General features: G+C 43.1%; 11 protein-coding genes across 11 annotated transcripts; 8 read left to right on the forward strand and 3 right to left on the reverse strand.

Moving 5' to 3' along the window:
• The first annotated feature begins 687 nt into the window (after positions 1–687).
• On the forward strand, positions 688–1,687 carry K450DRAFT_238119 (uncharacterized protein). The gene is made up of 4 exons (XM_051588538.1): positions 688–1,175; positions 1,243–1,359; positions 1,429–1,459; positions 1,647–1,687. Exons 1-2 carry the CDS (start codon positions 737–739, stop codon positions 1,314–1,316), a joined length of 513 nt encoding a protein of 170 aa, XP_051445360.1. The 5' UTR covers positions 688–736; the 3' UTR covers positions 1,317–1,359; positions 1,429–1,459; positions 1,647–1,687.
• K450DRAFT_238121 (uncharacterized protein) lies at positions 1,033–2,837 on the forward strand. Its single transcript, XM_051588539.1, has 4 exons — positions 1,033–1,175; positions 1,243–1,359; positions 1,429–2,310; positions 2,378–2,837. Exons 2-4 carry the CDS (start codon positions 1,343–1,345, stop codon positions 2,667–2,669), a joined length of 1,191 nt encoding a protein of 396 aa, XP_051445361.1. The 5' UTR covers positions 1,033–1,175; positions 1,243–1,342; the 3' UTR covers positions 2,670–2,837.
• On the forward strand, positions 2,838–5,084 carry K450DRAFT_238126 (uncharacterized protein). Its single transcript, XM_051588540.1, has 4 exons — positions 2,838–3,368; positions 3,439–3,706; positions 3,791–4,161; positions 4,235–5,084. The coding sequence occupies exons 1-4, from the start codon at positions 3,006–3,008 to the stop codon at positions 4,871–4,873; spliced, it is 1,641 nt and encodes a 546-aa protein (XP_051445362.1). The 5' UTR covers positions 2,838–3,005; the 3' UTR covers positions 4,874–5,084.
• Positions 4,737–6,888, forward strand: K450DRAFT_238134 (uncharacterized protein). Its single transcript, XM_051588541.1, has 4 exons — positions 4,737–5,268; positions 5,330–5,936; positions 6,007–6,571; positions 6,665–6,888. The coding sequence occupies exons 1-4, from the start codon at positions 5,078–5,080 to the stop codon at positions 6,790–6,792; spliced, it is 1,491 nt and encodes a 496-aa protein (XP_051445363.1). The 5' UTR covers positions 4,737–5,077; the 3' UTR covers positions 6,793–6,888.
• On the forward strand, positions 6,760–9,800 carry K450DRAFT_238150 (uncharacterized protein). Its single transcript, XM_051588542.1, has 9 exons — positions 6,760–7,305; positions 7,369–7,484; positions 7,552–7,738; positions 7,814–8,440; positions 8,515–8,687; positions 8,752–8,912; positions 8,974–9,205; positions 9,270–9,518; positions 9,607–9,800. The coding sequence occupies exons 1-9, from the start codon at positions 6,984–6,986 to the stop codon at positions 9,697–9,699; spliced, it is 2,160 nt and encodes a 719-aa protein (XP_051445364.1). The 5' UTR covers positions 6,760–6,983; the 3' UTR covers positions 9,700–9,800.
• K450DRAFT_238155 (uncharacterized protein) lies at positions 9,726–11,014 on the reverse strand. Its single transcript, XM_051588543.1, has 3 exons — positions 10,971–11,014; positions 10,219–10,902; positions 9,726–10,144 (listed from the first exon to the last, which is right to left on the reverse strand). The coding sequence occupies exons 1-3, from the start codon at positions 10,974–10,976 to the stop codon at positions 9,902–9,904; spliced, it is 933 nt and encodes a 310-aa protein (XP_051445365.1). The 5' UTR covers positions 10,977–11,014; the 3' UTR covers positions 9,726–9,901.
• Positions 11,015–11,038: 24 nt separating this feature from the next.
• On the forward strand, positions 11,039–13,304 carry K450DRAFT_238161 (uncharacterized protein). Its single transcript, XM_051588544.1, has 9 exons — positions 11,039–11,527; positions 11,590–11,734; positions 11,805–11,992; positions 12,058–12,198; positions 12,275–12,463; positions 12,540–12,650; positions 12,717–12,775; positions 12,831–12,908; positions 12,975–13,304. Exons 1-9 carry the CDS (start codon positions 11,069–11,071, stop codon positions 13,120–13,122), a joined length of 1,518 nt encoding a protein of 505 aa, XP_051445366.1. The 5' UTR covers positions 11,039–11,068; the 3' UTR covers positions 13,123–13,304.
• A 9-nt stretch (positions 13,305–13,313) lies between these two features.
• Positions 13,314–15,151, reverse strand: K450DRAFT_209057 (uncharacterized protein; the record flags this gene model as incomplete). Its single annotated transcript, XM_051584771.1, has 4 exons — positions 13,314–14,189; positions 14,249–14,638; positions 14,719–14,848; positions 14,919–15,151. 4 exons carry the CDS (start codon positions 15,149–15,151, stop codon positions 13,314–13,316), a joined length of 1,629 nt encoding a protein of 542 aa, XP_051445367.1.
• Positions 15,152–16,122: 971 nt separating this feature from the next.
• Positions 16,123–21,190, forward strand: K450DRAFT_173793 (uncharacterized protein; the record flags this gene model as incomplete). The annotated part of the gene is made up of 3 exons (XM_051584185.1): positions 16,123–20,685; positions 20,765–20,777; positions 20,841–21,190. 3 exons carry the CDS (start codon positions 16,123–16,125, stop codon positions 21,188–21,190), a joined length of 4,926 nt encoding a protein of 1,641 aa, XP_051445368.1.
• Positions 21,191–21,243: 53 nt separating this feature from the next.
• K450DRAFT_238175 (uncharacterized protein) lies at positions 21,244–22,887 on the forward strand. The gene is made up of 3 exons (XM_051588545.1): positions 21,244–21,538; positions 21,615–22,382; positions 22,503–22,887. The coding sequence occupies exons 1-3, from the start codon at positions 21,364–21,366 to the stop codon at positions 22,631–22,633; spliced, it is 1,074 nt and encodes a 357-aa protein (XP_051445369.1). The 5' UTR covers positions 21,244–21,363; the 3' UTR covers positions 22,634–22,887.
• K450DRAFT_238178 (uncharacterized protein) lies at positions 22,710–23,395 on the reverse strand. The gene is made up of 3 exons (XM_051588546.1): positions 23,280–23,395; positions 23,103–23,197; positions 22,710–23,031 (listed from the first exon to the last, which is right to left on the reverse strand). Exons 1-3 carry the CDS (start codon positions 23,372–23,374, stop codon positions 22,997–22,999), a joined length of 225 nt encoding a protein of 74 aa, XP_051445370.1. The 5' UTR covers positions 23,375–23,395; the 3' UTR covers positions 22,710–22,996.
• Between the last annotated feature and the right edge of the window lie 52 nt (positions 23,396–23,447).

The raw sequence follows: 23,447 nt of genomic DNA on the forward strand, positions 1-23,447 counted from the left end.
TGGTTTGCTTTATGCGAGAAAGATGATGTCCAATCTACCTCTTCCCTTCAGGCTTTTTATAAATTTTCCCAATGAACGCCTCCATTTTTTGTATCGATTGATGGTATTCAGCCAATCAGGAAGCTTGAATTGCACTTCTTTGGTTCTGTATTTGCGTATATGCTTTTCATGTAGCTCATGCGATAATTAGTTGAGACGATAGAAAGTCAGTAATATAACGCATTACTGTACTATGATATATAATGCGTGATGATTACGGCTGCTTTGGCCACTCAGGACGAAAATGAGCCTTGCTCTCCTGATGATTTATCAAGTCATATCGTCATAAGATATGCTGCGAGGTTAGCTGCCTATCTAGAATAGACTGATATTTTTTGATATGTATTGTGCTATTTTTATAGTCAGGATGCATAAAGCAATATAATATAGGATGCTCTCCACCGAAATAATTGAAGTTGGGATTGTTATCGACTTATCTATCCATCAACCCAATCTCGTAAGCGGTACCATATCATAGCAATCCGACACTAGCTTGAAGATATAGGCCACAGTTGAATTACTGAATATTTTTTATCAGTACTCGTTAAGTACATCATACCAGTCCATACCACGTCAATTTCTGCATTACTTTGAATTTCCTTGTCGCCAAATATGAAACTCAACTCAGGTTGTTCAGAGGAAAAACTGAGCAAAAATTGAAAGTCACCTCGTCTCGCAGCAGACCATTCATGTCACTATGTCAATACCAAGTAATCGTCAGCATGCACCAGCAGTTTCTTCACCACTAGCTGGAAGCTCTAATCAAAGTGACTCAGCACAGAATGCTTCCAATTCCAGCAAGAGTTCAACCGTAGGGTCGAAAAAATCACCCACGAAGCGTAAGAATGGCAAAGCTGTCGCTCAAAGCGCTGGTAAATCACCAGGAAAGCAAGCTACCCCGCCCACCGCTAAACAGAAGCTAGTCAGGGAAAGCGCAGAAAAGAGACTCCAGGCTCAGAATACGTCATTCAAATGGCAAGAGGCTTTATTCTCGAGAAAGACAGTTGACAAAGCGACCATGATAGAAGCAGCAAGGTATATACAGCCAGCCGGCTATGAAGACGTAATTGAAGAAAGGAACATAGAGGATTGGTGTGGGTATCCAATGTGCTCAAACAATCGACAAATTATGAACAGTAAATACAAGATCTCCTTGAGTGAACGAAAAGTATTCGATCAAACGGAACTCTCAACATTCTGTAGTATTGACTGTCTACAAAGAAGCAAATTTTATGCTGCTCAGCTATCCGACATACCTATTTGGTCAAGAGATATAGGATGGGCTGATGTTGAAGTTATTGAGATGCATGAAAACGTCAGGTACGAGAATGAATTTCGACTGAGCCCTCCTTTTGTGGTTGATGTACTTAAATTTTTCTCCAATGACAGTGAAGTAATAGCGAAAAGTAAGAAATCCCTCAAATCATCAAAGCAGAACAGCTCGAAGCTTAGAAAAGCATATGTGGAAAATCTTTTATCTGCAATGGCGCCTGCTCCTATGGAGCTTAAAATCGTAGAGAAGGAACCCACTGCTGTTCAACCCATCAACTTACCTGACTTAGCATCGCCGTCCAAGAGCAAGTCTGGCGCGTATGATGAAATCGAAGGATACCGAATACAATTCAAAGGCAAGAAGGCTGCGTCTATTGATACAGCAGAGGAGCCAACGACACTCATTTTACGGCCGCAACAAAACGAGGCAGTTAGTGTTCCTGCTCTTGATAATGTGGAGCTAGATGACGCGGCCATAGCAGAAAACGCAATGAAAACCATGATGATGTTGAAAGACCTCAAATTGGATGAAGTAGAGAATTGTCAGGACCAACTTGATCTTATGACCAGTCAAGAGGTGAAAGAAGAAATACCAATGCCTACTGTTGAACTGAGGTCGTCGTCTAAGCAGCTATCAAAGAAAGCCTCGTCGACGAACAAGGCAAAGACGCCATCTACGTCGTCGGGCAAAGCATCGGAAGAATACGATTCCAATCAGATCATTACCGTCGTGGTTCCCTCGGAGGTAGCTCGGAAAGTACAACAAACAAGGAAGAAGAATGCCAAACTGGCTAAGAAAAGCACTGTTCCGCAAATGACATTCTTCGGTAAAATTTGGACTTTAATCGACCGGATGTGCACTAGATGGACTCGAACATACATACGAAACTTGGAAGGGCATGGAGATGATTCGCCTGCACCCACAGATCCTGAACAACCCTACTATTCTGAGGAATATAATCTAAGAAAGCATATTTTCAGCGAAAAAGTAATGGAAACGTAAGTGGAATTGGGATGATTGCATGCGGTCTCTGAAGTAGTACTTACTTTTAAATGCATTGAATAGCTATGGTTTGATTCGACAACAGATCGGGTTGGATATTTCCATAGAGAAGGATATACTCGAGATCATCCGAACGTTTGAACTGTCTGACAGTGCAATGGGGATGCTGGACAGCGTTGAACTATATATGGTGACATTGATATTATTCAAGGCCATCATTGATGCCCTGCCGGAGACTCATTCGCTTATAAGCAGCGGAAAGAAAGCTGTACAATACCAAGCATGCTGTGATACGATAGGGGTCAGTAAAGAAGAAATAGATGCATGTGCTAGAGTGCTTCGAATGGCATATTAAGTATGATAAAATTTTCGAAACCCTGACACTTAAAAGTGCAGACTTGTAATAGTTAGGCAACCAGCCAGTTACTGTATTTTTCAACTGTTAAACCCTAAATGTAATTTGGAGTCTACAACAATTTGTAAAGAGTTTAAAGTGACAAATGCGGTCTTTTTCTGTATGGAGGACATAAAGAGGTGGTACCAATACTCTAATCGGGAATAGCAATTATAATCACCCACGGTTTCTTATTCAGCATTGCTTGTTTCTTATCTCGCATATCAAGCTTTGGGCAGTACAACGCAAACCCAATGTTCAAATGCTCAGAAGCTGGTGGCGAAATTTCAAGATGAGATGCAAAATGGGGCTCGGGCACGTGCATGGGACTGTTTCTACAAATCCGTCTTCAAATCCTTTTTTTTCTTTGTGAGTCATGGTTCTTTCGACAGCTTAAACGTCATGTCTTCCTCATCGGTAGATATTAGTAATGCTGGACGTCGCCGGTCGTCAATACTTTCAAACCACTCGATTTCTTCGGTCACAACCATTCAAAATGAGAGAACACCCCTCGTTCCAAAGGCAAACGACAGTTTGACGTCTCCAACGTCCTATAGGAAAGAAGCTCATTGGCTTTTTACCAATTCTTTACCCATTGTTTTGACCTATATGCTTCAGACCTCCTTGCAAATGGCCAGTGTCTTCTCTCTTGGACATATTGTAAGTCCATTGTCTTTTATACTCTATCTTTGATCCGATTGGAATAGCAACGCTCACCTATTACTTATAGGGTCCGACTGAATTAGCTGCAGCTGCTCTTGCCAATATGTTCGCTGCTGTTTCAGCGTGGAGTCTTGCATCAGGCACAACTACCGCTTTAGATACCATGCTCTCTCAAGCCTGGACAGGAGCATCAGATAAAACTTTAGTCGGTGTCCATCTCCAGCGAGCCCTGATCATCTTGGGTATCATGTTTATACCAATTTCCATGGTGTGGTGGAGAGCAACTGACATTCTGCTAGCTTTGAATCAAGAAGAGCAATTAGCACAGCATGCCGGTTAGTACTCCTATCATAAATCTTATTGCGGCTGTGCATATGTGGTACATTGGTTTTAAACGGAACTTCATTCCATTTTCTTAGGACTTTTCCTGCGATACCTATTAATTGGCGCACCAGCCAATATTGCATTCGAAGGTGTAAAGAAATTCTGCCAAGCTCAAGGCATCATGAATGCCTCAACCTGGGTTTTGCTTATTGTAGCCCCCATCAATGCCCTCAACAACTATCTCCTGGTTTGGTACGAGCCTATCTCCCTAGGTTTTATTGGAGCTCCTATTGCTACCAGCTTCACTTATTGGTTACAGCTGATTTTGCTATTGCTCTACATTAAGTTCGTTAGAGGCCATGAGGCATGGGGAGGTTGGTCTACGGAAGCCTTTAAGGATTGGTGGCCATTCATTCAGCTGGCCATTCCAGGTATTTTCATGGTGTGCAGTGAGTGGTGGTCCTGGGTAAGTCATGTTATTTCATTTCTTTGCGTCATGCTCTGCACACCGCTGACCGCCGTAACTTTTTCTTCTCTAGGAAATAAGTGCATTAGCAGCCTCTTACCTAAGCGAGACGGACTTAGCGGCACAGTCTATTATTTTGACCTCTGCTCAATCAACCTACGTGATTCCCTTCGGTATTTCGGTTGCTGCGTCAAACCGAGTTGGCAACTTATTGGGTTGCGCCGCGGCCAGTAACGCTAAAAAGGCAGCCCGCATGGCTATGGTTTTTGCTGTTGTGTTTGGTCTGCTCAATTCTTGCTTCTTCCTAGCCACTCGTAATGTCTATGGATATCTGTTCACTTCCGACCCAGATGTTGTTAGTCGCGTTGCCTCCATTCTGCCAATGTGTGCTCTGTTCCAAATTGCGGATAGTGCAGCAGGTGTTTGCGGCGGTGTAGTACGTGGACTCGGACGACAGAAGATTGCAGCCATCTTGAACTTGGTCGCCTACTACTTGATTGCACTTCCCATCGCATATGTGCTAACCTTTAAACTTGGATGGGGTTTGCACGGTATTTGGACTGGCTTGACACTCGCTTTGTTCATCGCAGGAGCTGGAATAGTTGTCTTTTTGATGAACGTTAATTGGAAGGCAGAAGTTGTTCGCACACTAGCACGAGTACAGCATGCAGAGGAAGAGCTGAAGTTCAATACAACCCATAGTGCACTCTAATGGCAGGCGGCGCCAACTCACCATTTAAAAAGTTATTTACACGCACGCTAATACTTCTTCTCAGATTGTACAGTACATTAGATAAACCCCTAAGGAAGAAAAAAATCATGCCACCCTAGGTTTCGGATGTTTGCTGATATTGCATCTTTTCTTCCACAACTGCAAATAAACTCAGTTTTTGAATCTCTATAATTTTTCGTTTTTATGCGTTTCTGGCATCTTGTCATTGTAGTCATTGCCATTTTAATAGGTTCGACTTACCGTAAGAATCAGAAACAGGAAATGTCAAGGAAAGTTGTCGTCATTGGTGGTGGATTAGCCGGATTGTGCGCGGCACTAGAAGCGCGCGCGGCAGGCGCTGCTGTTACCATTATTGAAAAGGAAGCTAAATTAGGGTAAGCTCTTACTGGAAGTACACGAATATCCATTTCTATTAGCTTACGCCTTCAAATTTAGAGGTAACTCAGCCAAAGCATCCAGTGGCATGAATGGAGCCCCAACAGCACCACAGTTCGCTTTGCATATTGAAGATAGTGTCGACCTCTTTATGAAGGATACGCTGACGTCCGGAGGAGGCTTATGTGATGAGACACTGGTCCAAACACTGGTGCAAGAAAGTAGTGCTTCAATTGATTGGATTGAACAGCAAGGAGTGCCTCTGCGTAGCGTCTCACAATGTGGAGGACATTCAAGACCGCGAACACACCGTATTGCGCAAGATCCAAATGGACGAACAACTCCAGTAGGCTGGGGAATCATGAGCACTTTGCAAAAGAAGGCTCAAGATGAGAATATCACACTGATGTTGTCCTCCTCCGTGGCTAAACTGGTCACACATCAAGACGAAGTGACGGGGGTGTTACTTCAAGATAATCAGCTTGTCGAAGCGGACTCGGTCATATTGACTAGTGGCGGATATGCTGGAAAACCAAAAGATAAAGAGAACATGGTGTTGAAGGAATTTGCGCCGCAAGTGACCCATCTCGCGACGACGAATGGGCCATGGGCAACAGGAGATGGTATAAAACTTGGCCAAGATGTCGGTGCTGCTGTCAAAGACATGGTACGTTAATGCACGGACTCGATGAGATTTCTATTTTTTATGGCTATAACCCAAATATGGATTGTTGTAGGACAAGGTGCAAGTGCATCCGACGGGGTTTGTAGATCCTAACGATCCCGGAGCTGATACCAAGTTTCTCGCACCGGAAGCGCTTCGAGCAGCCGGAGGTATTTTAATGAACGCAAAAGGCCTTCGGTTTACCAACGAACTTGGCAGAAGAGATGTCGTCAGTAATGACATTTTCCAACACTGTACCAGTGGACATGATCCATCACTTGCTATCGCCTATCTTATCATGAGTGAAGAGGCTGTCAACAAGTACGACCGTGCATCGATTAGCTTCTACGAGCACAAAGGTCTTTTTCATCAGCTCGCTGGCATTGAGGAACTGGCCAAGTATATGGCGTTAGAGCCCAGCGTTCTTAGCAAGCAGTTTGACCTGTACGACCTTGAGGCTAAAAACGGCAGCGACCAATTTGGTAAATCGGTCTTCCCATCCACTTTGAACAATAGCATGGCGTACTGGGTAGCAAGGGTCACACCAAGTTGTCATTATACTATGGGAGGACTCATGATTGACGACGGAGCGCGTGTGCTGAAGGAAGCCAACAAGGACCAATACACTCCTATTAAAGGTAAGTAGCTGTCACCGTGGGCTAGAAGTAACTGAGGCGTGAAAAAGAGATCAAGTTTGGTACTAACGACACAAACAAATACAAAATATACAGGCTTCTTTGCAGCTGGGGAAGTGACGGGTGGGGTTCACGGAAGAAATAGGTTAGCAGGGAACTCGCTATTAGAATGCGTGGTGTTTGGGCGAATAGCCGGAAAGAACGCTGCTGGCAGATCGCATTGATAGGGGTTTCGAGCCTTGTGGCACCCACCAAGGCAATACATGAACGGCCCCAACTGTTAGATTCTTTTTTTTTCTCAGATCAACGCCGATTACGAGGACTGCTATTATATCCGTTTAAAATACGCTTTGCCCTTTATCTACTATCATAAAGCTCTCCCTTTCCTCTTACATTCGTAGTTGCTTATTACAATATGCTTACTGAATCAAATCATAGCTCGGGCAATGCATCTAAGTTTCAAACCGAAGTTGAACCTGGTCGCGTTTTGACCATGCCAACCGATGGCACTGGTGTGGCCGTTCTGGATCCTTGGTTGGAGCCTTTTACTGGTGCTCTCAGACACCGATATGCCTTGTTTCAAAAATACAAGAAGATGATCAATGAATCTGGCGGTGGCTACGAGAACTTCACCAAAGGATACGACTACTTTGGCTTCCATGTGCAGAAGGATAACAGCGTGCTTTATAGAGAGTGGGCGCCAAATGCAACAGGCGCTAGCCTTATTGGAGAGTTCAGTGAGTTATCGGAGAAGGTATAAAAAATACATACATGGGTCAATACTGAGCTGTCATTTTCAGATAACTGGGACCATGGAGCGAACGTCATGAAGAAAGATGACTATGGGTCTTTCTCCGTTGTTGTGCCGCCAAAGTCCGATGGAAGTGTTGCTATTCCCCACAATAGCAAGGTCAAAGTAAGTACGCCAATCTGCCCCTCACGCTAAAACAAATACGCCTTGCCAATCAGTATTTTGAATATAGATATCACTTGTCATGCCAAACTCTGGCGAGAGGGCAGATAGGTTACCTGCTTGGTCAAAGAGGGTTGTTCAAGATTTGAACGTCAATCCCAATTATGAAGCGGTGTTCTGGAATCCTGGCAAGCAATACGTGTTCAAAAACAAGCAGCCACCCAAGCCAAAAAGTATCCGGGTTTATGAAGCTCATGGTAAGTGTCTTTTGGGTACTGTGTTTACAAGGTGGACACGACCTCACAAGTGTGCTTTTTTTTTTTTTTTGACAGTCGGCATCTCAACCTCCGAGTACAGAGTTGGAACATACAAGGAGTTTACCCAAAATATTTTACCTCGTATCGCCAACCTTGGCTATAATACCATCCAGTTGATGGCCATTATGGAGCATGCTTACTATGCATCTTTCGGTTATCAAGTGACATCTTTCTTTGCTTCATCATCTCGATACGGCGACCCTGAAGACCTTAAGGAGCTCATAGACACTGCACACGGCCTTGGCATCACCGTACTTTTGGACGTCGTGCATTCACACGCATCAAAGAATGTTCATGATGGACTCAATATGTTTGACGGAACAGATCATATGTATTTCCATGGTGGTGGTAAAGGAAACCACGACTTGTGGGATTCTCGTTTGTTCAATTATGGAGCATATGAACCTCTACGCTTCCTACTTTCCAATCTCCGCTACTGGATGAATGAGTTTCAATTTGATGGCTTCCGTTTCGATGGTGTAACCAGTATCCTTTACAAGCATCACGGTATGGGATATGGATTCTCTGGAGACTATCGCGAGTATTTCAATGAATCAGTCGATGAAGAAGGTGTCATGTATCTCATGTTAGCAAACGATATGCTTCATCAACTGTACCCCAACGTTATTACCATTGCTGAAGGTAAAGCTATCCTAACCACCACACTGGTTGTTGCTGTCCTATTGACGATGACTGACATTTATTTTACATATTAGATGTATCCGGAATGCCTGCGTTATGTCGCCCTGTTCCAGAAGGCGGTGTAGGCTTTGATTACAGACTGGCCATGGCAGTTCCAGATATGTGGATCAAGATGTTGAAGGAACAATCAGATGACGAATGGAAAATGGGCGAAGTTATTCACACCTTGACAAACCGTCGCCATTTGGTAAGCCGCTATTACAATTTTTTATGCTAGTCAAGGAATATAAACTGACATCTTTGGGCCATAGGAAAAAAACATTGTGTATGCTGAGTCGCACGACCAGGCTTTAGTCGGAGATAAGACACTTGCTTTCTGGCTCATGGATAAGGAAATGTACGACTTTATGAGCAAATTGTCACCAAACACCCCAATAATAGACAGAGGTATCGCTTTACACAAGATGATCAGGTTTGTTCTTTTATTAATTCACAAAGATGACTAGAACCTGAAATCTCACACCTTGTTTTAGATTAATTACTCACAGTCTTGGTGGAGAAGGCTATCTTAATTTTGAGGGCAATGAGTTTGGACATCCTGAGTGGCTGGATTTCCCTCGCCCTGGTAACAACTCAAGCTTCCATCACGCTCGTCGCCAATGGAATGTCGTTGATGACCCCTTGCTCAGATACAAGTACTTGAACGAGTGGGACCGGGCTATGCAACTGGCTGAAGCAGCATATGGTTGGCTCTCATCTCACCAGGTAAACTCAATTTTCAGCTGAAAGCTTGTTACTGGCCAGTTTGTACTCATTTATATTTCATTAGGCGTATGTTTCATTGAAACATGAAGGTGATAAAGTCGTATCTTACGAGCGTGCCGGTCTAGTCTTCATTTTCAATTTCCATCCAACGCAGTCGTTCACTGATTACCGCATTGGTGTGGAAACACCAGGAGAGTACAAGTTGGTACTAGATAGTGACTCGTCTATCTTTATGGGACATAACCGAATCGATGAAAATGGAAGCTGGTTCACTACTCCTGAACCTTGGAACAACCGATCCAACTACATTCATGTATGTGTTTTTTTTTTACAATGCCACCTAAGATATGTTTATGTACAAATGATAGAACGAAATGTTGTGCTCACAATTTACTCTACAGGTGTATATTCCTTGCCGCACAGCTATTGTTCTGACCACCAAGCAAAACTTGAAATGGTCCCAGAAAGACATGGTGGTCAGCTACAAAGATTAAATACAAATCCTCCAATATGCATCATAGCACACCGCACTGAACTTCGTAAATGATTATTATTCATCATCAAAATAAAGGGTATAGAAGCCAAAATGAAAAGGTTCCTTGTCACAACCGCCAAACAATGATTCACATTAGCGCTTTGAGATGTGCCTGGACAATGGTAATCAAATAGCTGTATCAGCCATTGAGAAAGTTTCGGTTAGACATCCAGATTCCAGTTGGTAAAAGTGATTTCGTCTCCAGGTTGGATATCTTGGATTGAGAAAAATGCCATGCGGTGGTAGGCACTTGATTCATAAAAGACTGGGTATATAGCAGTATTTGGTTGGTTGCTGTGCTTGAAGAACCTTGTGATATTTCCATGCGTAACAGCGTCTATGGCGAATGGCGGAACATCTTCAATAATTCCGACAAACATGTCCAACACTAGTATCTCTTCCTCCTAATGAATGGAGCGACCATAGAGTCAGGGGTGAATCTCAACAGTAACCATAAGCACATGACATAACCTCTTACCTCACTATATGCCATCGCTCTTTTCATGGCTTCTCTTGCAGGGACAACCTCTCCACAGTATTGATCTATAAAGGTTCCTTTAAGAATCACTTCTTGAGCTTTTACAGCCCACCGTATTTCACCATAGTCCTTAATGCGCTGCAATATCAGAGGTATCGATCGCTTCTTTTGGACGACTCTGTTAGGGCAATTCGTTCGACATCCACACCAAGGGCCGCATTCAGAAATGAAATCAACTCCGGACGATATTAATCGTTTTTCGTTATTATAACTACTGCCTTCCTCGCAAGGGCAAACTTCGTATTTTGCTAGAGACAAGCCAGCTTGTTCCGGAAGTATTAGATCTTCAACATATTCGATGACAGGTTCTATACTCTCGTCAAGGTCGTTTTCTATTGTAATCAATGGCCATCGCTCCACAGATCGATTTTTCACTGCAGCACTGAAGCTGTTGTTTCTATGCTTAAAAGAGCCTTTTGACACATGTGGAGAGTTTGCTTGACTTGGTGGTATAATGCTGTTTTCTGAGAAGGTGTCTTCGTCCTGGTCTGGAATCCCTGCGTTACTCTCCGGTGACCTTGAACGAAAACTGGAATTGTGTTGCTGGAGATTCAGGAACGCGTTCTTGACAGCATTCGAAATAACATTCCATGATTCTGAAGGTGAGTCCGCAGAAGTATCAGTCTGTGCAAAGAGATTACGTCAAGGTCCAATTTCGTTAAGTACTTCAAGTCGAACGAAGTGCAACTTACAAGCATTACGGCTGGATGGACAAAGCTGGGAAAAATTGACAAGCGGACAAATATCGAAATTCGCCTTTCTTGTCTCGCCAACCCTTTTGCGACTGACCATGGCGGACAACGAACAAAATGACATGGAAGCCGCCATACAACAATCGCTACAACAGCTTGAAAATGATTTGGAACAACAAAAGAAAGAGAAGGAAGAGCTGAGACAAGCTATCGCTCTTTCCCTTGGAAAACCCGTTGAAAGCCTGACTGCACGAGAAACACTAGCGGCAACGTTAGGGTCCTCGACAAAGCGACCACTGGACGATTCCACCAGCGCTGCTACGGAATTCAAAAAGCAGAACACGGGAAAGCCATCCATGCCTACATATCTAGATGGAGTAGTCAAACTCACGCACGTCAAAGGAACCACGGGCGCGGATTATATCACAATTCAACAAGTTATCGAAGCCAAGTATCTTAAAAAAGCACTGATGACAGCTTTCGTAGTCAGCATGGATTTCGTTGATGAACAATTTCCGGAGCATATAAACGTTTGCATTGTCATGCATGGCCGACAGGTAATAACATACGTAACAGCATGTCGTCTCCATCGTAGGTGCTAATTCAGCTGGTCTCGCAGGGTTCCGCCTTTCAAGTCAGCCCTAAACGAATCGTTGTACATCCTCCCATGAGTAACCCAAATTTCGGAGTGTTCCATAGCAAGTTGATGTTGCTCTTTCATCAATCTTCTCTAAGGGTCGTTATTGGATCTGCCAATTTTGTAGGTATTTCTTAAGTTTGCAATCCATGGCGGGACTGCTGAACGCTGCTAACGTATCATCTCATAATAGGTAGACTACGATTGGTGTGAACTAGAGAATGTTCTGTTTATACAAGATTTCCCATTGTTGCAAGAAGGGCCATTAAAAAGTGCTGATCAGCTGCCAAAATTTGGTGGAGATATTCACGAGCAGCTGGGTCTTATGGGAGTTCCTACGGCCGTTAGAAAGGAATTGTTGTTCTACGATTTCTCAAAAGCAAAGGTACGTTTGATTCATCACCTGTTAAGGACACAAGATCTACATTTCTTATCGTAGTCCATCTCTAGGCACATATAGTTCCTTCAGTGTCTGGTACACATGAAGGAGACGAGCGGTATAAGGTTGGTCATACGCGATTGTGCAGCGTAGTTGAACAACTCGGATTGCAGCAGGAACAGGTCGCAAATGGGCCGAAGGTTGAGCTTCAGGTATATGTCATGATGTGAAACTAGACAGATAATTCGCTGGAGCTTACAATCTTATTTATCTTTCCTCGTAAAAAAGACCTCGTCATTAGGAGCGATGACTGTGCCATATTTGCAAGAGTTGTACCTATCATTTTGTGGTATTAATACGTTCACACCGGATGGATCCAATATTCAAAAAGGCTATAAGAAAAATGGAGGAATTCCACCTGTCACCATCGTTTATCCATCGACATTTACCATCGACAATAGTAACGTTGGGCGTGAGGTAATTTCGCTGTAAAAACGCCCCTATATGCTCTCTTATGTTACTGATCTGTAAGAACTTTATTTAACTACATTAGGGAGCGAGTACAATATGTTTTAATACTGCAAATTGGAAAAAACCCACATTTCCCCACAGCATCATGAGAGATGCTGTCAGTAATCGCCATGGCACACTGATGCATTCCAAGGTATCAAAATTTCCAAGCTTTGATTTCAATTCTGGCCGTCTCTACTGTATCTGATAAATGAATTAGTACATTGTTGCCATACTAGATCAGCCCAAAAATCACATCGCTGGTTGGGTGTACGTTGGGTGAGTTGGTAAAGATTTCATTTAGGTAATAGATTCGATACTGAATATCCAACAGGAGTCACAATGCTACACAGGCAGCTTGGGGAAAAGCAACGGTATCTCGTGAAAAAAAATGCCCCAAGATAAGCATGAAGTAAGTCTTCTTTTCTTCTCTATAACGAATGTAGCAGCCGTGTTTGGTTGACGCCATGCATTGTAGTAATTGGGAGCTTGGAGTTATATTGCCTATAAGCGATAAGGGCAGTGACATCCGACATCTGTGCGACGGCTTGCCCGTGCCATTTGTTCGACCTGCTGAAAAATATCAATCTGATCAACAGCCCTGGACGCAAAATCTTTGGTCTTAATCCGGTGCTATTTACAGAGCCATTTCAATATGATTGTTAAGTCATGCATAGAGAGGGGTAAATGCGGATCATTTAATGGATGCATTGTATTTGCATATTTTGTATGTGAGAACTGAATGAAGAAACTGTATATAACACATATAACACAAATAATGAATCAAGACTAAAATTCAAAAATTTACATTATATTATCAATGCATCTGAAGTAGCGCGCTTGCAATGGAGAGCATTGCGCAAACTGTAAACAGACTGGGTAGCAGATATGTATCTGCATTTGGTTGCTCAACTATAGCTTTGCTGCCAACGCCTCCCTTTGGTGCATTGGAACCAGGAGCTATTTTTGCGCATTGATCTTTTGAGCCAATGAGGGAGGGAGTAACTAGTTTGGCATTTCCCTCGAATCCACATTTTGAAGCATCTGCTTCGGCATACGATCCATAGAGGATAGAGAGTTTGTCAGCACCTGAACAGAATGAGTAGTTGCCGTATACACCTTGGCTAGCGTTTGTTGAAATGATGTCGCAAGGCATCAAACCGCAAAGCATGCCGATTTGTGCTCCAATGCTGCTTCCGTTATTAGCAGACTCTGCTGTAATACAGCTTTGTGCGTTCACCATACATTCGCAAGCGCCACTCGACGGCGCTGGTGGCAATTCAATATGCGACTTCCATTTCTCTGTTATACCAGGACAGCTTTGCTGAGACCGCTTTACGTCGTAAGCATCCATCTTGATGACTTCTGGAGTTACGAATGGTAGGTATGATAGTAAATTACGATAGTCATCTAGGGGCTTGACTTGACCGTTTTCAATTTTAACTAAACCGTAGTTGTTCTCTTCTTCGGTCCATTCATATGCAATTCCACCAGACCATACGCCGGTCATGTCAGGACCGTAAATGGCCTCCACTTCATTGAAAGGTCGTGGTGTTTTCAAATTGCATCCGTATTCTGAGAGAATGGCTGGTATGCTGTAATTCTCAAGTTCTTTTGTACGATTTGAGAAACCAGATTCGTCAAAGCTAGATTCTCCGCACCACTCGTAGATGTTGATTCCATAAAAGTCAGCCTAGACTTCATGTTAGCCTGGCAATTGATCCGTTAACAATATGTTTTTTGTCCACTTACTCGTGCGTCTGCATCGTCTCCACAATTAAAATAATCCCTGATATTGTCGCGAATCTCCGGGTCGTCATTATTGGCATAGCCTACGGGTATTTCGCGAGTGTTCTTCGATTTGATATATTTCTTGATGTCGCGCAAGGACGCCTTTACAAATGCGGAAGCCTCGGTGGTACTAGTGTTTGTAGTCACTTCATTACCAGCAAAAAATGCAAACAGATTTTGATAACCGATGAAAGCGTCAACAGTCTCAGTATAGGCCTTGTAATGGTCTACTGTCCACTCTGGTGCATTTCTGTTGATGAACATTTTGGGTGTGGCGATATCCAAAAGCAAATATATACCGGCGTCGAAGAAAAGCTTCATGCACTCATCATGGTTTTGCTTTGGATCAACCTGAAAGGGTATATGAAAAGGATTTCCGATCAGAAATAAAACTTTATCAATTAGCTAAACATCGTGGTAGCAAACATTACCTGATATACACGAATGACGTTGATACCAAGCGGCTTCATGAGTTCAACTGACTTTTTACACATCTCTGGGTCAGCAAGAGGGTCAGAGAAGGTGTCTGCAGAAGCCATGCCTCGTGGTTGATAGGCGATTCTGTATTACAGTGACAGTCAGTAAAAATAATTAAAAGAATGACTTTGCACCTTCATCATTCGATATATACCCCTTGACATAAAATTGATCCTTGGTAACCGAATCAAAAAATTTTGAGCCTTTGATAACAATGGGATGTATCTCTGCAGTGGAAGTAGCAACAGGCGCTTCATCGATGTGCTTGACCACCTTATAGACAGTGTGACTATCTGCTGTTTCTTTCTTGTCTGTGGCTTTATCAGCGATGGCGAGTTGTGCTGACCATATCAAAAGGGAAGCAGCTATCAGTGTTATACTTTTCATTTGGTGATAAGTAACAGATGGCTATGTACACCAAAAAGAAAGAGTTCGAATATTCCAAAAATCAAGTGTTTGCATTATTTAAACAAGTCAACGATTATTTTGAACTTTTTGAGCAATCCTGGCTTCAACGGTATGTCACCATAACAATTTCATTCTCGCCGGTATAGAGCGCATTGGAAAAAAGATTGGCTCCTTACCGTATATTGTCAGTGTATTGTTTAAGCCTGGGCAAAAAATTTTGTCATCATATTAATTAATCAAATGCCTCCGTATTAGTTCAGGGACACAACATTTTTCACTTATCATGAAGCCTTTTGCAGATTTGATCATTCTTGATGGTAGAAACGTGATGTAGACTATGAGTTGTTGTTTAATTTTGTTTCATTATTGATGAACGCATCCGTGCCTCTTCATCTCGAAAGCCGTAGCCTGTTTTTAATTACGTTTCGGTAGATCATGGGCGACCAGGACGAAATCAGCTCTAACACCAATATACCCGCACCTAACTCAGTAACCCTTAGCAATCACTCAACCCAACATCCCTCGTAAGATATCGTGCATCAATTCTAAACATCAGCTTATAGGATTTTACATTTATGTTGTTCATTTTGACTACACAGGTCACGCCGTTTAATCACTGATGAAGCCGATGGTATGCCGTCAAATATGATGTCTTTCCTCCTGCAAGCGAGCTAATCTTATACTTGCTTCACCTCTAAACCGTGCCTCCCACAGAAACCGCTAAGTTATCCCAAATAGGAAGTGGTAGCCCTGGCGCCAGCCGCCATCTAGAGCCATCAGTTGCACGCATTGAAGTTGATCCTACAGCGCTTCAAGGTCCATATGTGCCGTATGCACCTTCAACAGAGTCGTTATTAGCCTTGTTAGGAAATGCATCTGGCAGTCAGTCTCAATTGTTATTCAGCACCACTAAACCTTCCAAAGCAGCGACCATTCCACCATATCAACCGATGGGATCGACACCCTATCCTGCATGGAATCTAAACGACCCACCATTGTCAGCCGACGAAATAGAGGAATCATTCGTTGACCTGACCAATAAGTTTGGTTTCCAAAGAGACAACATGAATAATATGTATGACCATTTTATGACCATGCTGGATTCCCGCTCCTCTCGTATGACTCCTGTGCAAGCGCTACATTCACTACATGCTGACTACATCGGTGGCCCGCACTCCAACTACACAAAATGGTATTTTGCTGTTCAAATGGATGATGTTGATAACGCTGCCACTGGTTATCTTGGTATTGGGTTGGAAGAATCCAAGAAGCTGTGGCAAAACAAAATGGAAAGCCTTCCTAATGAAGAACGAGCTCAACAATTGATCTTGTTTTTACTGATGTGGGGCGAGGCCGCGACCGTCCGATACACATCAGAATGTATATGCTTTCTGTTCAAATTAGCAGACGACTATCGTAAAGGACATTACTCCCAAGACATTGTGAGCCAAGAAGGCGATTTCTTGGAAACTGTCATCACACCACTATACCGATTTGTGCGAGAACGTCTTTACGAAACTGTCGACGGAAAATTCATCAAAAGAGAGCGCGATCATCAAGATATCATTGGATACGATGACGTTAACCAGTTGTTCTGGAGGAAGGAAACAATCGAGCTCCTCAGATTGTACGATGGCAGACTGCTTTCCAACATTCGCCCTGACCAAAGGTACACAGCCATTAAAACTATCAATTGGAAATCAGCGTTCCAGAAGACCTACAAGGAAAAGCGTTCTTGGGTTCACTCTCTAGTCAACTTTATGAGAATTTGGATCATTCACGTTACGACGTTCTGGTATTATATGTCTGCCAACGCTGATTTCCTCTATCTCAGCAAGGACCCGCTAGTCGCCGCCAAAGAAATGCCAGTCCGTATCTCCGTGGTTGCATTAGGTGGAGCTGTTTCAACAGGATTTATGCTCATAGGTGGATTTGCTGAGTTCCTCTATTTACCATCCACTATTAGCAACATGTGGAAGCTCCTGAGAAGAATAGCCATTCTTGTCCTGATATTCTGTATTAACGTTGCACCTACCGTGTTTATTGCATATAAGCAGCGTACCGGTACAGTGTCTTTGATGTTGTCTCTCGTTCAATTAGCTCTTGGTATTGTTACCACGCTTATCTTTGCGATTATCCCATCTTCGAGTATATTTGAGCCCTTGTATGCCAATTCAAGAACAACCCTGCCTGAAAAGACGTTTGCTGCAAGCTTTGCTCCTCTTTCAAGAAGTGATAGGCTTACATCTATTGCTCTATGGATCTGCGTATTTCTCTGCAAGTTCCTCGAATCATACTTTTTCTTGACTCTCTCATTCAAGGATCCTCTTCGTTCTATGAGTAGTATGACCATCAAGAACTGCTCTGATAGGATCCTGGGAAACTGGTTGTGTTCTCGTATGCCTGAATTCACTATCTTTCTCATGTTTGTTATGGATATGACACTCTATTTCCTGGACACTTACCTATGGTACATCATCTGGAATACCGTCTTTTCCGTATCGCAGCTATTCCACATGGGAATTTCAATATGGGTCCCTTGGCGAAACATATATTCAAGGCTTCCTAAGAATATTTATTCCAAGATCTTGTCATCCTGTACAACTGACGTTGGATATGCTCCTAAAGTCTTGTGCTCTCAGATTTGGAATGCCGTGATCATTGCCATGTATCGTGAACATCTGTTATCCATTGACCATGTTCATATGCTGGTTTACAAAACACTGGAAGCAGAGGAAAAGGATGCACAGCCTGTCCTGAAACCACCGACCTTCTTCTCCGCTTACAAGGAAAATGCCTTTCTGCCAAAAAATAGTGAAGCCCAACGCAGAATGGCGTTCTTCGCTCAAAGTTTGACAAGCACCTCAATGCCAAATCCTCCGCCGGTCACCGAGTTACCTACTTTCACAGTTTTAGTACCACATTACGGGGAAAAAATCTTGCTTTCTCTTCGCGAGATTATCCGCGAGGAAGACCAAAACACACGCGTTACGCTATTGGAGTACCTCAAACAGTTGCACAGTGTGGAATGGGAAAACTTTGTCAAGGACACCAAGATTCTTGCGGAAGAAACTGCCAATTCCGATCAAGCAGCAGACGATAACAACCCTTCTCGACGAAGTTCTGATGAAAAGGATGATCTCCCATTCTATTGCATTGGCTTCAAGTCATCAGCTCCAGAATACACACTTCGTACAAGAATTTGGGCATCTCTTAGAGCACAGACCTTATACCGCACAGTTGCTGGGTTCATGAACTACGCAAAAGCCTTGAAAATCTTGCATCGTGTTGAAAACCCAGAAATGGCCAAACTTTTCGATGAAGACTTCGATAAGCAAGAGCATGAGCTAGACTTGATTGCGCAACGCAAATTTCGTTTCGTCATTGCCATGCAACGATACGCAAAGTTCAACCAAGAAGAAGCTGAGAATGCAGAATACCTCTTGAGTGTCTACCCTGATTTACAGATTGCCTACATTGATGAAGAGCCTCCCAAAATTCCTGGTGAAGAGACTGTATACTACTCTGTATTGGTGGATGGCCGCTGCGATATTATGGAAAATGGAAAACGTGCTCCAAAGTACCGCATTCGGCTTCCTGGAAATCCCATCTTGGGTGACGGTAAATCTGATAACCAGAATCACGCCTTGATCTTCTATCGTGGAGAATACCTTCAACTTGTTGATGCAAACCAAGATAACTACTTGGAAGAATGCTTCAAGATTCGCAGCATCTTTGGTGAATTTGAGGAACAGAAGCCACTTCAAAATCCCTACAGTAGTACAACCGCTCAGCATCCTGTTGCCATTGTTGGTGCGCGTGAATATATCTTTTCCGAAAACATTGGCGTACTCGGCGATGTTGCTGCTGGAAAGGAACAGACATTTGGAACTTTGACTCAACGAATTATGGCTAAAGTCGGTGGCCGATTGCATTACGGTCACCCGGATTTCTTAAATGCAACCTTCATGACTACCAGAGGAGGTGTCAGCAAAGGACAAAAAGGACTTCATCTCAATGAGGATATTTACGCTGGAATGAATGCTTTCCTTCGTGGTGGTCGCATCAAGCACACTGAGTACTTCCAATGTGGAAAAGGCAGAGACTTAGGATTTGGTTCTATCCTCAACTTCACTACAAAAATTGGCACTGGAATGGGTGAACAAATGCTCTCTCGTGAATACTACTATCTAGGCACTCGCTTACCGCTTGATCGGTTCTTGACATTCTACTACGCACATCCTGGCTTTCACATCAATAACATCTTGATCATGTTTGCAGTCCAGATATTCATGTTCTGTATGCTCATGGTAGGTGCCATGGTATCCTCCTTACCTCAATGTCATCGCGATCCTGCAAGACCAAACGGGCCGTTGATTCCAATAGGCTGCTACAATTTGATGCCGGTTTATGATTGGATTACGCGCTGTATTCTGTCTATCTTCATGGTGTTCTTTATCTCCTTCTTACCACTATTCCTGCAAGAACTGACAGAAAAAGGGTTCACCCGAAGCATAAGCAGGCTGGCTCGTCATTTTATGTCGCTCTCGCCACTGTTTGAAGTCTTTGTCACACAAATATACTCTAATGCTGTGCTCAGCAACTTGAACTTTGGTGGTGCCAGATACATTGCGACAGGTCGTGGATTTGCAACAACAAGAATTCCATTTTCAATCCTTTACTCAAGATTTGCTGGACCAAGTATGTACTTTGGAGCCCGAACATTGGTGATGCTACTCTTTGTGACCATGACACTTTGGATGCCACATTTGATTTACTTCTGGTTCTCCGTTATTGCCTTGATTGTGTCGCCATTCGTGTTCAATCCACATCAATTTGCATTCACCGACTTCATCATCGACTACCGTGAATTCCTGCGATGGTTATCTAGAGGAAATTCCAAGCCGCATGCCAATTCCTGGATTGCTTATTGCCGTTTGTCTAGAACTCGGATCACAGGGTACAAACGAAAGAAGCTTGGAGACCCTAGTGATAGCAAGACATCAACTGACAGCCCCAGAGCGCACTTGGCTGTGATATTCTTTTCCGAGATCTTCGCACCTTTCCTCCAAGCTGTTTTCTGCTGTATTGCATATCTGTTCGTCAAGAGTTTCGACCCAGCTGAAAGATCGCAAACCGCTACTGAGCCTGGTGCATTGCTTCGTATCATTTTAATGGCAATAGGACCTATTGTTTGCAATGCTGTTACGCTGCTGGCCATCTTCCTAGCATCTCTGGTCGTGGGTTGTCTTTCAGGATCAAGATTTACTAAGTTTGGATCGTTCATGGCTGGTCTTGCGCACTTGTTATCAGTCGTCACTTTCTGTGGCTTCTTCGAAGTGTTTTGGATGCTGGAAGATTGGCGCTTTGATCGCGTGGTCTTGGGACTGATCGCGTCGTTTTCTCTTCAACGGCTAGTATTCAAATTACTCATTGCCATTTTCCTTTCACGAGAAATTGGCCATGACGGAACAAATCGAGGATGGTGGACAGGCAACTGGAGAGGAAGAAACGTAAGTTAAACGGACAGGCGGTTTATGACCGGAAATACTTGCATTAACCAGAGTTTTCCTCATTTTCTATCATGCTCAGCTGGGTCGCCATGGTAAGTATCCCACTAATGAGTTCTTGAATATATATTTCATGCACTAATGTCATGTGTCTCCAGCGTTTACACAACCTTTCCGAGAATTTATATGCAAAATTGTAGAAATGTCAATGTTCACCACCGATTTTATCATCGGCCATATGGTTCTCTTTGTTCTCTCACCATTTACTCTGGTCCCATGTATTGACCAACTTCATTCCATGATGCTCTTTTGGTTGAGACCAAGAAAGCAAATCCGACGACCGATCATGTCTTGGAGCCAAAGAAAACAACGACGGCGCATCGCTGTTACCTACGGTCTGTTGTTCTTAGCTACCTTATTGGCCTTTACTGCACTCCTTTCCGCCCCTCTATTGGCGAAGTGGTTAGGACCGCATCTACACATTCATCCAGTCGACGTGTGGGTTTAAAATAGTGGAAGGAGTCAAAAATGGGGCATGTATTATCAAAAAAATCCAAGATTTGCGACTACCTCCCTTTCCGCCACCTCCTTTTTTTTCACTGCTGTATCCTCGTTGCTTTTATCATAAAAACTTTATAAGTCAAAAAAACATTTTGGTTGAACAGCTTGCATTCACTGTTAATGGCAGTGGAAGAAGATCCCGACCGAAAGTATCATCCATGGTTACAGTTGCAACGGCAATGGCGGAAACAATATAGTACAAGCAAAGAGTCAGAGCTTGCTATTGAAGGAGCCTTGTCACCTGAAGTTATGTTCACAGCAGGGTCTGAAATGTCAAACTTCGTTTTTTATATTGGTCAGTCTCCATATTCTACCATATAGACTAGCGTTCATCTCTCTATGTCTCAGATCTCAACGTTTTGTATTGATAGGAGTCAGCTCTGTGGATAATTTCTATTATGTACTAGTACCTGACGACTTCTTACCAGCAATACGACACTGCATGCATATGCTACTTGTCAGCCGCTCCAACACATTGTCGTCTTCACCCCCTCTAGCACCACGGGGTATTGGCAAGACGTACAGAAATGTACAACAGGTTATTTTCAAAAGTCGGAGCGCCTACTTTGGGACGATCTCAGAGTTACGGAAAATCAACAGTAGAGTTCGCTGGTTAATGTATCAAATCGGCAGCTGCTTCAAGCTGAGAAAAATACTGAAAGCGCGGCAAATCGTCATATTTAGCATTTCTATCAACATGTCCGATACAAAATCCATAACCGAGATAGCATGGACGATGTTCGACACAAAATATCAGCGGGTTCTGGATCAACACTACATTACGGCCAATGCCTCAAGGGAATCAATTACAAAGGATTCGAAAGATGTTATAAGACCAAAGTCATCTGTAATGGTGAGTACGGAGCAAGCACTCAAATTATTGGAAAAGGATATTACATGGGCCGCCAACAGGGATAAAAGTGTAGCGCTTTTGGCACACGATCTTCCCAGGTGTCTCCTTGCTCTTAAGCACCACGGATGGTCACGGCTATGGACCAAACCTGACGGTAGTGTTGAGACTGATATGTTCTGCTTACGAGAAATGTACGAAGTCATGTCTCAAAAATTAGGACATCGAGCTTCTCTGGCAGAAATTTTTAAATACCTTGAGCTGTCAACATCCTCAATTGGTGACACTGGTAAGTCAAGAACACCATTTGACAGCGTTTTTTATTCGTAATTATGAATGGTTTGAGCTGGCTCCATTATATTTCTTGAAAGTATGAACTGATCAAAACTGGATCTCTGCCATTATACAGGTGTCGTTGCCCAGGACATGTTACATGCAGCAATAGAAATGAGCAAGCGTCGAATACCCGATTTTGAAGACTTTGGAGATATCCCACAGTTTGTGAAAGAAAATCTGCAAGAGTCTTCTTCACCAAATTGAACACTACAATTGGAAATCACATATTGTAAATTAACCTGTTCACAATGGTACTTTGGTACATCTGGCGGGCGATTCCATACGTTTCTTTCAAAAATTAACCATACCACGGAGGTGCAGCTTCTATGTTGAACCCTATCTTTTGCGTTTTCATCACCCAACTAATCGATTTACAAGCATGATGTACAAATACTTGAGGTTACTGTAGTAGTTGGTAAACTCACCCTTCCCACTAAAATAAAACAAGGCAGGCACTTTGCGATTTTTCAAAAGAAGAAAAGTATATATTTCATTTACAAAATGATGGAGTGTAGGTTGATTAAAAACGTGAAGGAAGGAATGGTGTGTGCACTTGATGTCTGGGAATTAACGTCGATCAATACCACGGTTGCGTTCGAGAGCTAAAATTGATCCAGGTCATTAGAATCAGGCTAAAGGGGGTGAGGTTGAATGCCATTGTGAGAGTACGTACGATTGTAATGAAGAAGCTTCTCGATCAAATCAACATGAGTCAAAACCATTCGTCGGCAGCAATAACGCTTAAGACCAAGCGCATCCAACGCTTCACTGTGTAATGAATCACGGCATTAGAAATCACATTTTGACTTATTCGACTGCGGAATCGAATTATGAGCTCAAATGCACATACCCTTCTGTGTAGTCGGCTTGAAGAAGTGACAAATAGTTGTCCCATTTGTTGCCAATGACTTTACCACACGAGAAGCAGCGAACTGGAATGATCATGCTGTGTGGATTGGTGAAGGTGAACTGAGAGTCCCAAAAAAAAAAAAACCTCGTGTCGCTTGTGTGGCCAAAA

This window comes from Umbelopsis ramanniana (assembly GCF_025399195.1).
Source record: "Umbelopsis ramanniana AG unplaced genomic scaffold K450scaffold_22, whole genome shotgun sequence".
Classification (NCBI taxonomy): Eukaryota; Fungi; Mucoromycota; class Umbelopsidomycetes; order Umbelopsidales; family Umbelopsidaceae; genus Umbelopsis; species Umbelopsis ramanniana.

What these genes read in the sequence shown, in the direction of transcription:
- K450DRAFT_238175 (XM_051588545.1), top strand. Translation starts at nt 21,364, where the DNA reads ATGGCAGTGGAAGAAGATCCCGACCGAAAGTATCATCCATGGTTACAG. An exon ending in AAACTTCGTTTTTTATATTG is followed by an intron (nt 21,539 to 21,614) that starts GTCAGTCTCCAT and finishes TTGTATTGATAG; the next exon opens with GAGTCAGCTCTGTGGATAAT. An exon ending in ATCCTCAATTGGTGACACTG is followed by an intron (nt 22,383 to 22,502) that starts GTAAGTCAAGAA and finishes GCCATTATACAG; the next exon opens with GTGTCGTTGCCCAGGACATG.
- K450DRAFT_238134 (XM_051588541.1), top strand. Translation starts at nt 5,078, where the DNA reads ATGCGTTTCTGGCATCTTGTCATTGTAGTCATTGCCATTTTAATAGGT. An exon ending in GTGCTGCTGTCAAAGACATG is followed by an intron (nt 5,937 to 6,006) that starts GTACGTTAATGC and finishes GGATTGTTGTAG; the next exon opens with GACAAGGTGCAAGTGCATCC. An exon ending in CCAATACACTCCTATTAAAG is followed by an intron (nt 6,572 to 6,664) that starts GTAAGTAGCTGT and finishes CAAAATATACAG; the next exon opens with GCTTCTTTGCAGCTGGGGAA.
- K450DRAFT_238155 (XM_051588543.1), bottom strand. An exon ending in GAGCGATGGCATATAGTGAG is followed by an intron (nt 10,145 to 10,218) that starts GTAAGAGGTTAT and finishes TCCATTCATTAG; the next exon opens with GAGGAAGAGATACTAGTGTT.
- K450DRAFT_238119 (XM_051588538.1), top strand. Translation starts at nt 737, where the DNA reads ATGTCAATACCAAGTAATCGTCAGCATGCACCAGCAGTTTCTTCACCA. An exon ending in CAATCGACAAATTATGAACA is followed by an intron (nt 1,176 to 1,242) that starts GTAAATACAAGA and finishes AACATTCTGTAG; the next exon opens with TATTGACTGTCTACAAAGAA.
- K450DRAFT_238150 (XM_051588542.1), top strand. Translation starts at nt 6,984, where the DNA reads ATGCTTACTGAATCAAATCATAGCTCGGGCAATGCATCTAAGTTTCAA. An exon ending in TGACAAACCGTCGCCATTTG is followed by an intron (nt 8,688 to 8,751) that starts GTAAGCCGCTAT and finishes TTTGGGCCATAG; the next exon opens with GAAAAAAACATTGTGTATGC. An exon ending in GTTGGCTCTCATCTCACCAG is followed by an intron (nt 9,206 to 9,269) that starts GTAAACTCAATT and finishes ATATTTCATTAG; the next exon opens with GCGTATGTTTCATTGAAACA.
- K450DRAFT_238126 (XM_051588540.1), top strand. Translation starts at nt 3,006, where the DNA reads ATGCAAAATGGGGCTCGGGCACGTGCATGGGACTGTTTCTACAAATCC. An exon ending in TCTTCTCTCTTGGACATATT is followed by an intron (nt 3,369 to 3,438) that starts GTAAGTCCATTG and finishes TATTACTTATAG; the next exon opens with GGTCCGACTGAATTAGCTGC. An exon ending in GCAGTGAGTGGTGGTCCTGG is followed by an intron (nt 4,162 to 4,234) that starts GTAAGTCATGTT and finishes TTTCTTCTCTAG; the next exon opens with GAAATAAGTGCATTAGCAGC.
- K450DRAFT_238161 (XM_051588544.1), top strand. Translation starts at nt 11,069, where the DNA reads ATGGCGGACAACGAACAAAATGACATGGAAGCCGCCATACAACAATCG. An exon ending in GGCCGAAGGTTGAGCTTCAG is followed by an intron (nt 12,199 to 12,274) that starts GTATATGTCATG and finishes CTCGTAAAAAAG; the next exon opens with ACCTCGTCATTAGGAGCGAT. An exon ending in TGCCCCAAGATAAGCATGAA is followed by an intron (nt 12,909 to 12,974) that starts GTAAGTCTTCTT and finishes CATGCATTGTAG; the next exon opens with TAATTGGGAGCTTGGAGTTA.
- K450DRAFT_238178 (XM_051588546.1), bottom strand. Translation starts at nt 23,374, where the DNA reads ATGATCATTCCAGTTCGCTGCTTCTCGTGTGGTAAAGTCATTGGCAAC. An exon ending in CAAGCCGACTACACAGAAGG is followed by an intron (nt 23,198 to 23,279) that starts GTATGTGCATTT and finishes TTCATTACACAG; the next exon opens with TGAAGCGTTGGATGCGCTTG. An exon ending in GAAGCTTCTTCATTACAATC is followed by an intron (nt 23,032 to 23,102) that starts GTACGTACTCTC and finishes GATCAATTTTAG; the next exon opens with CTCTCGAACGCAACCGTGGT.
- K450DRAFT_238121 (XM_051588539.1), top strand. An exon ending in AGCGAAAAAGTAATGGAAAC is followed by an intron (nt 2,311 to 2,377) that starts GTAAGTGGAATT and finishes TGCATTGAATAG; the next exon opens with CTATGGTTTGATTCGACAAC.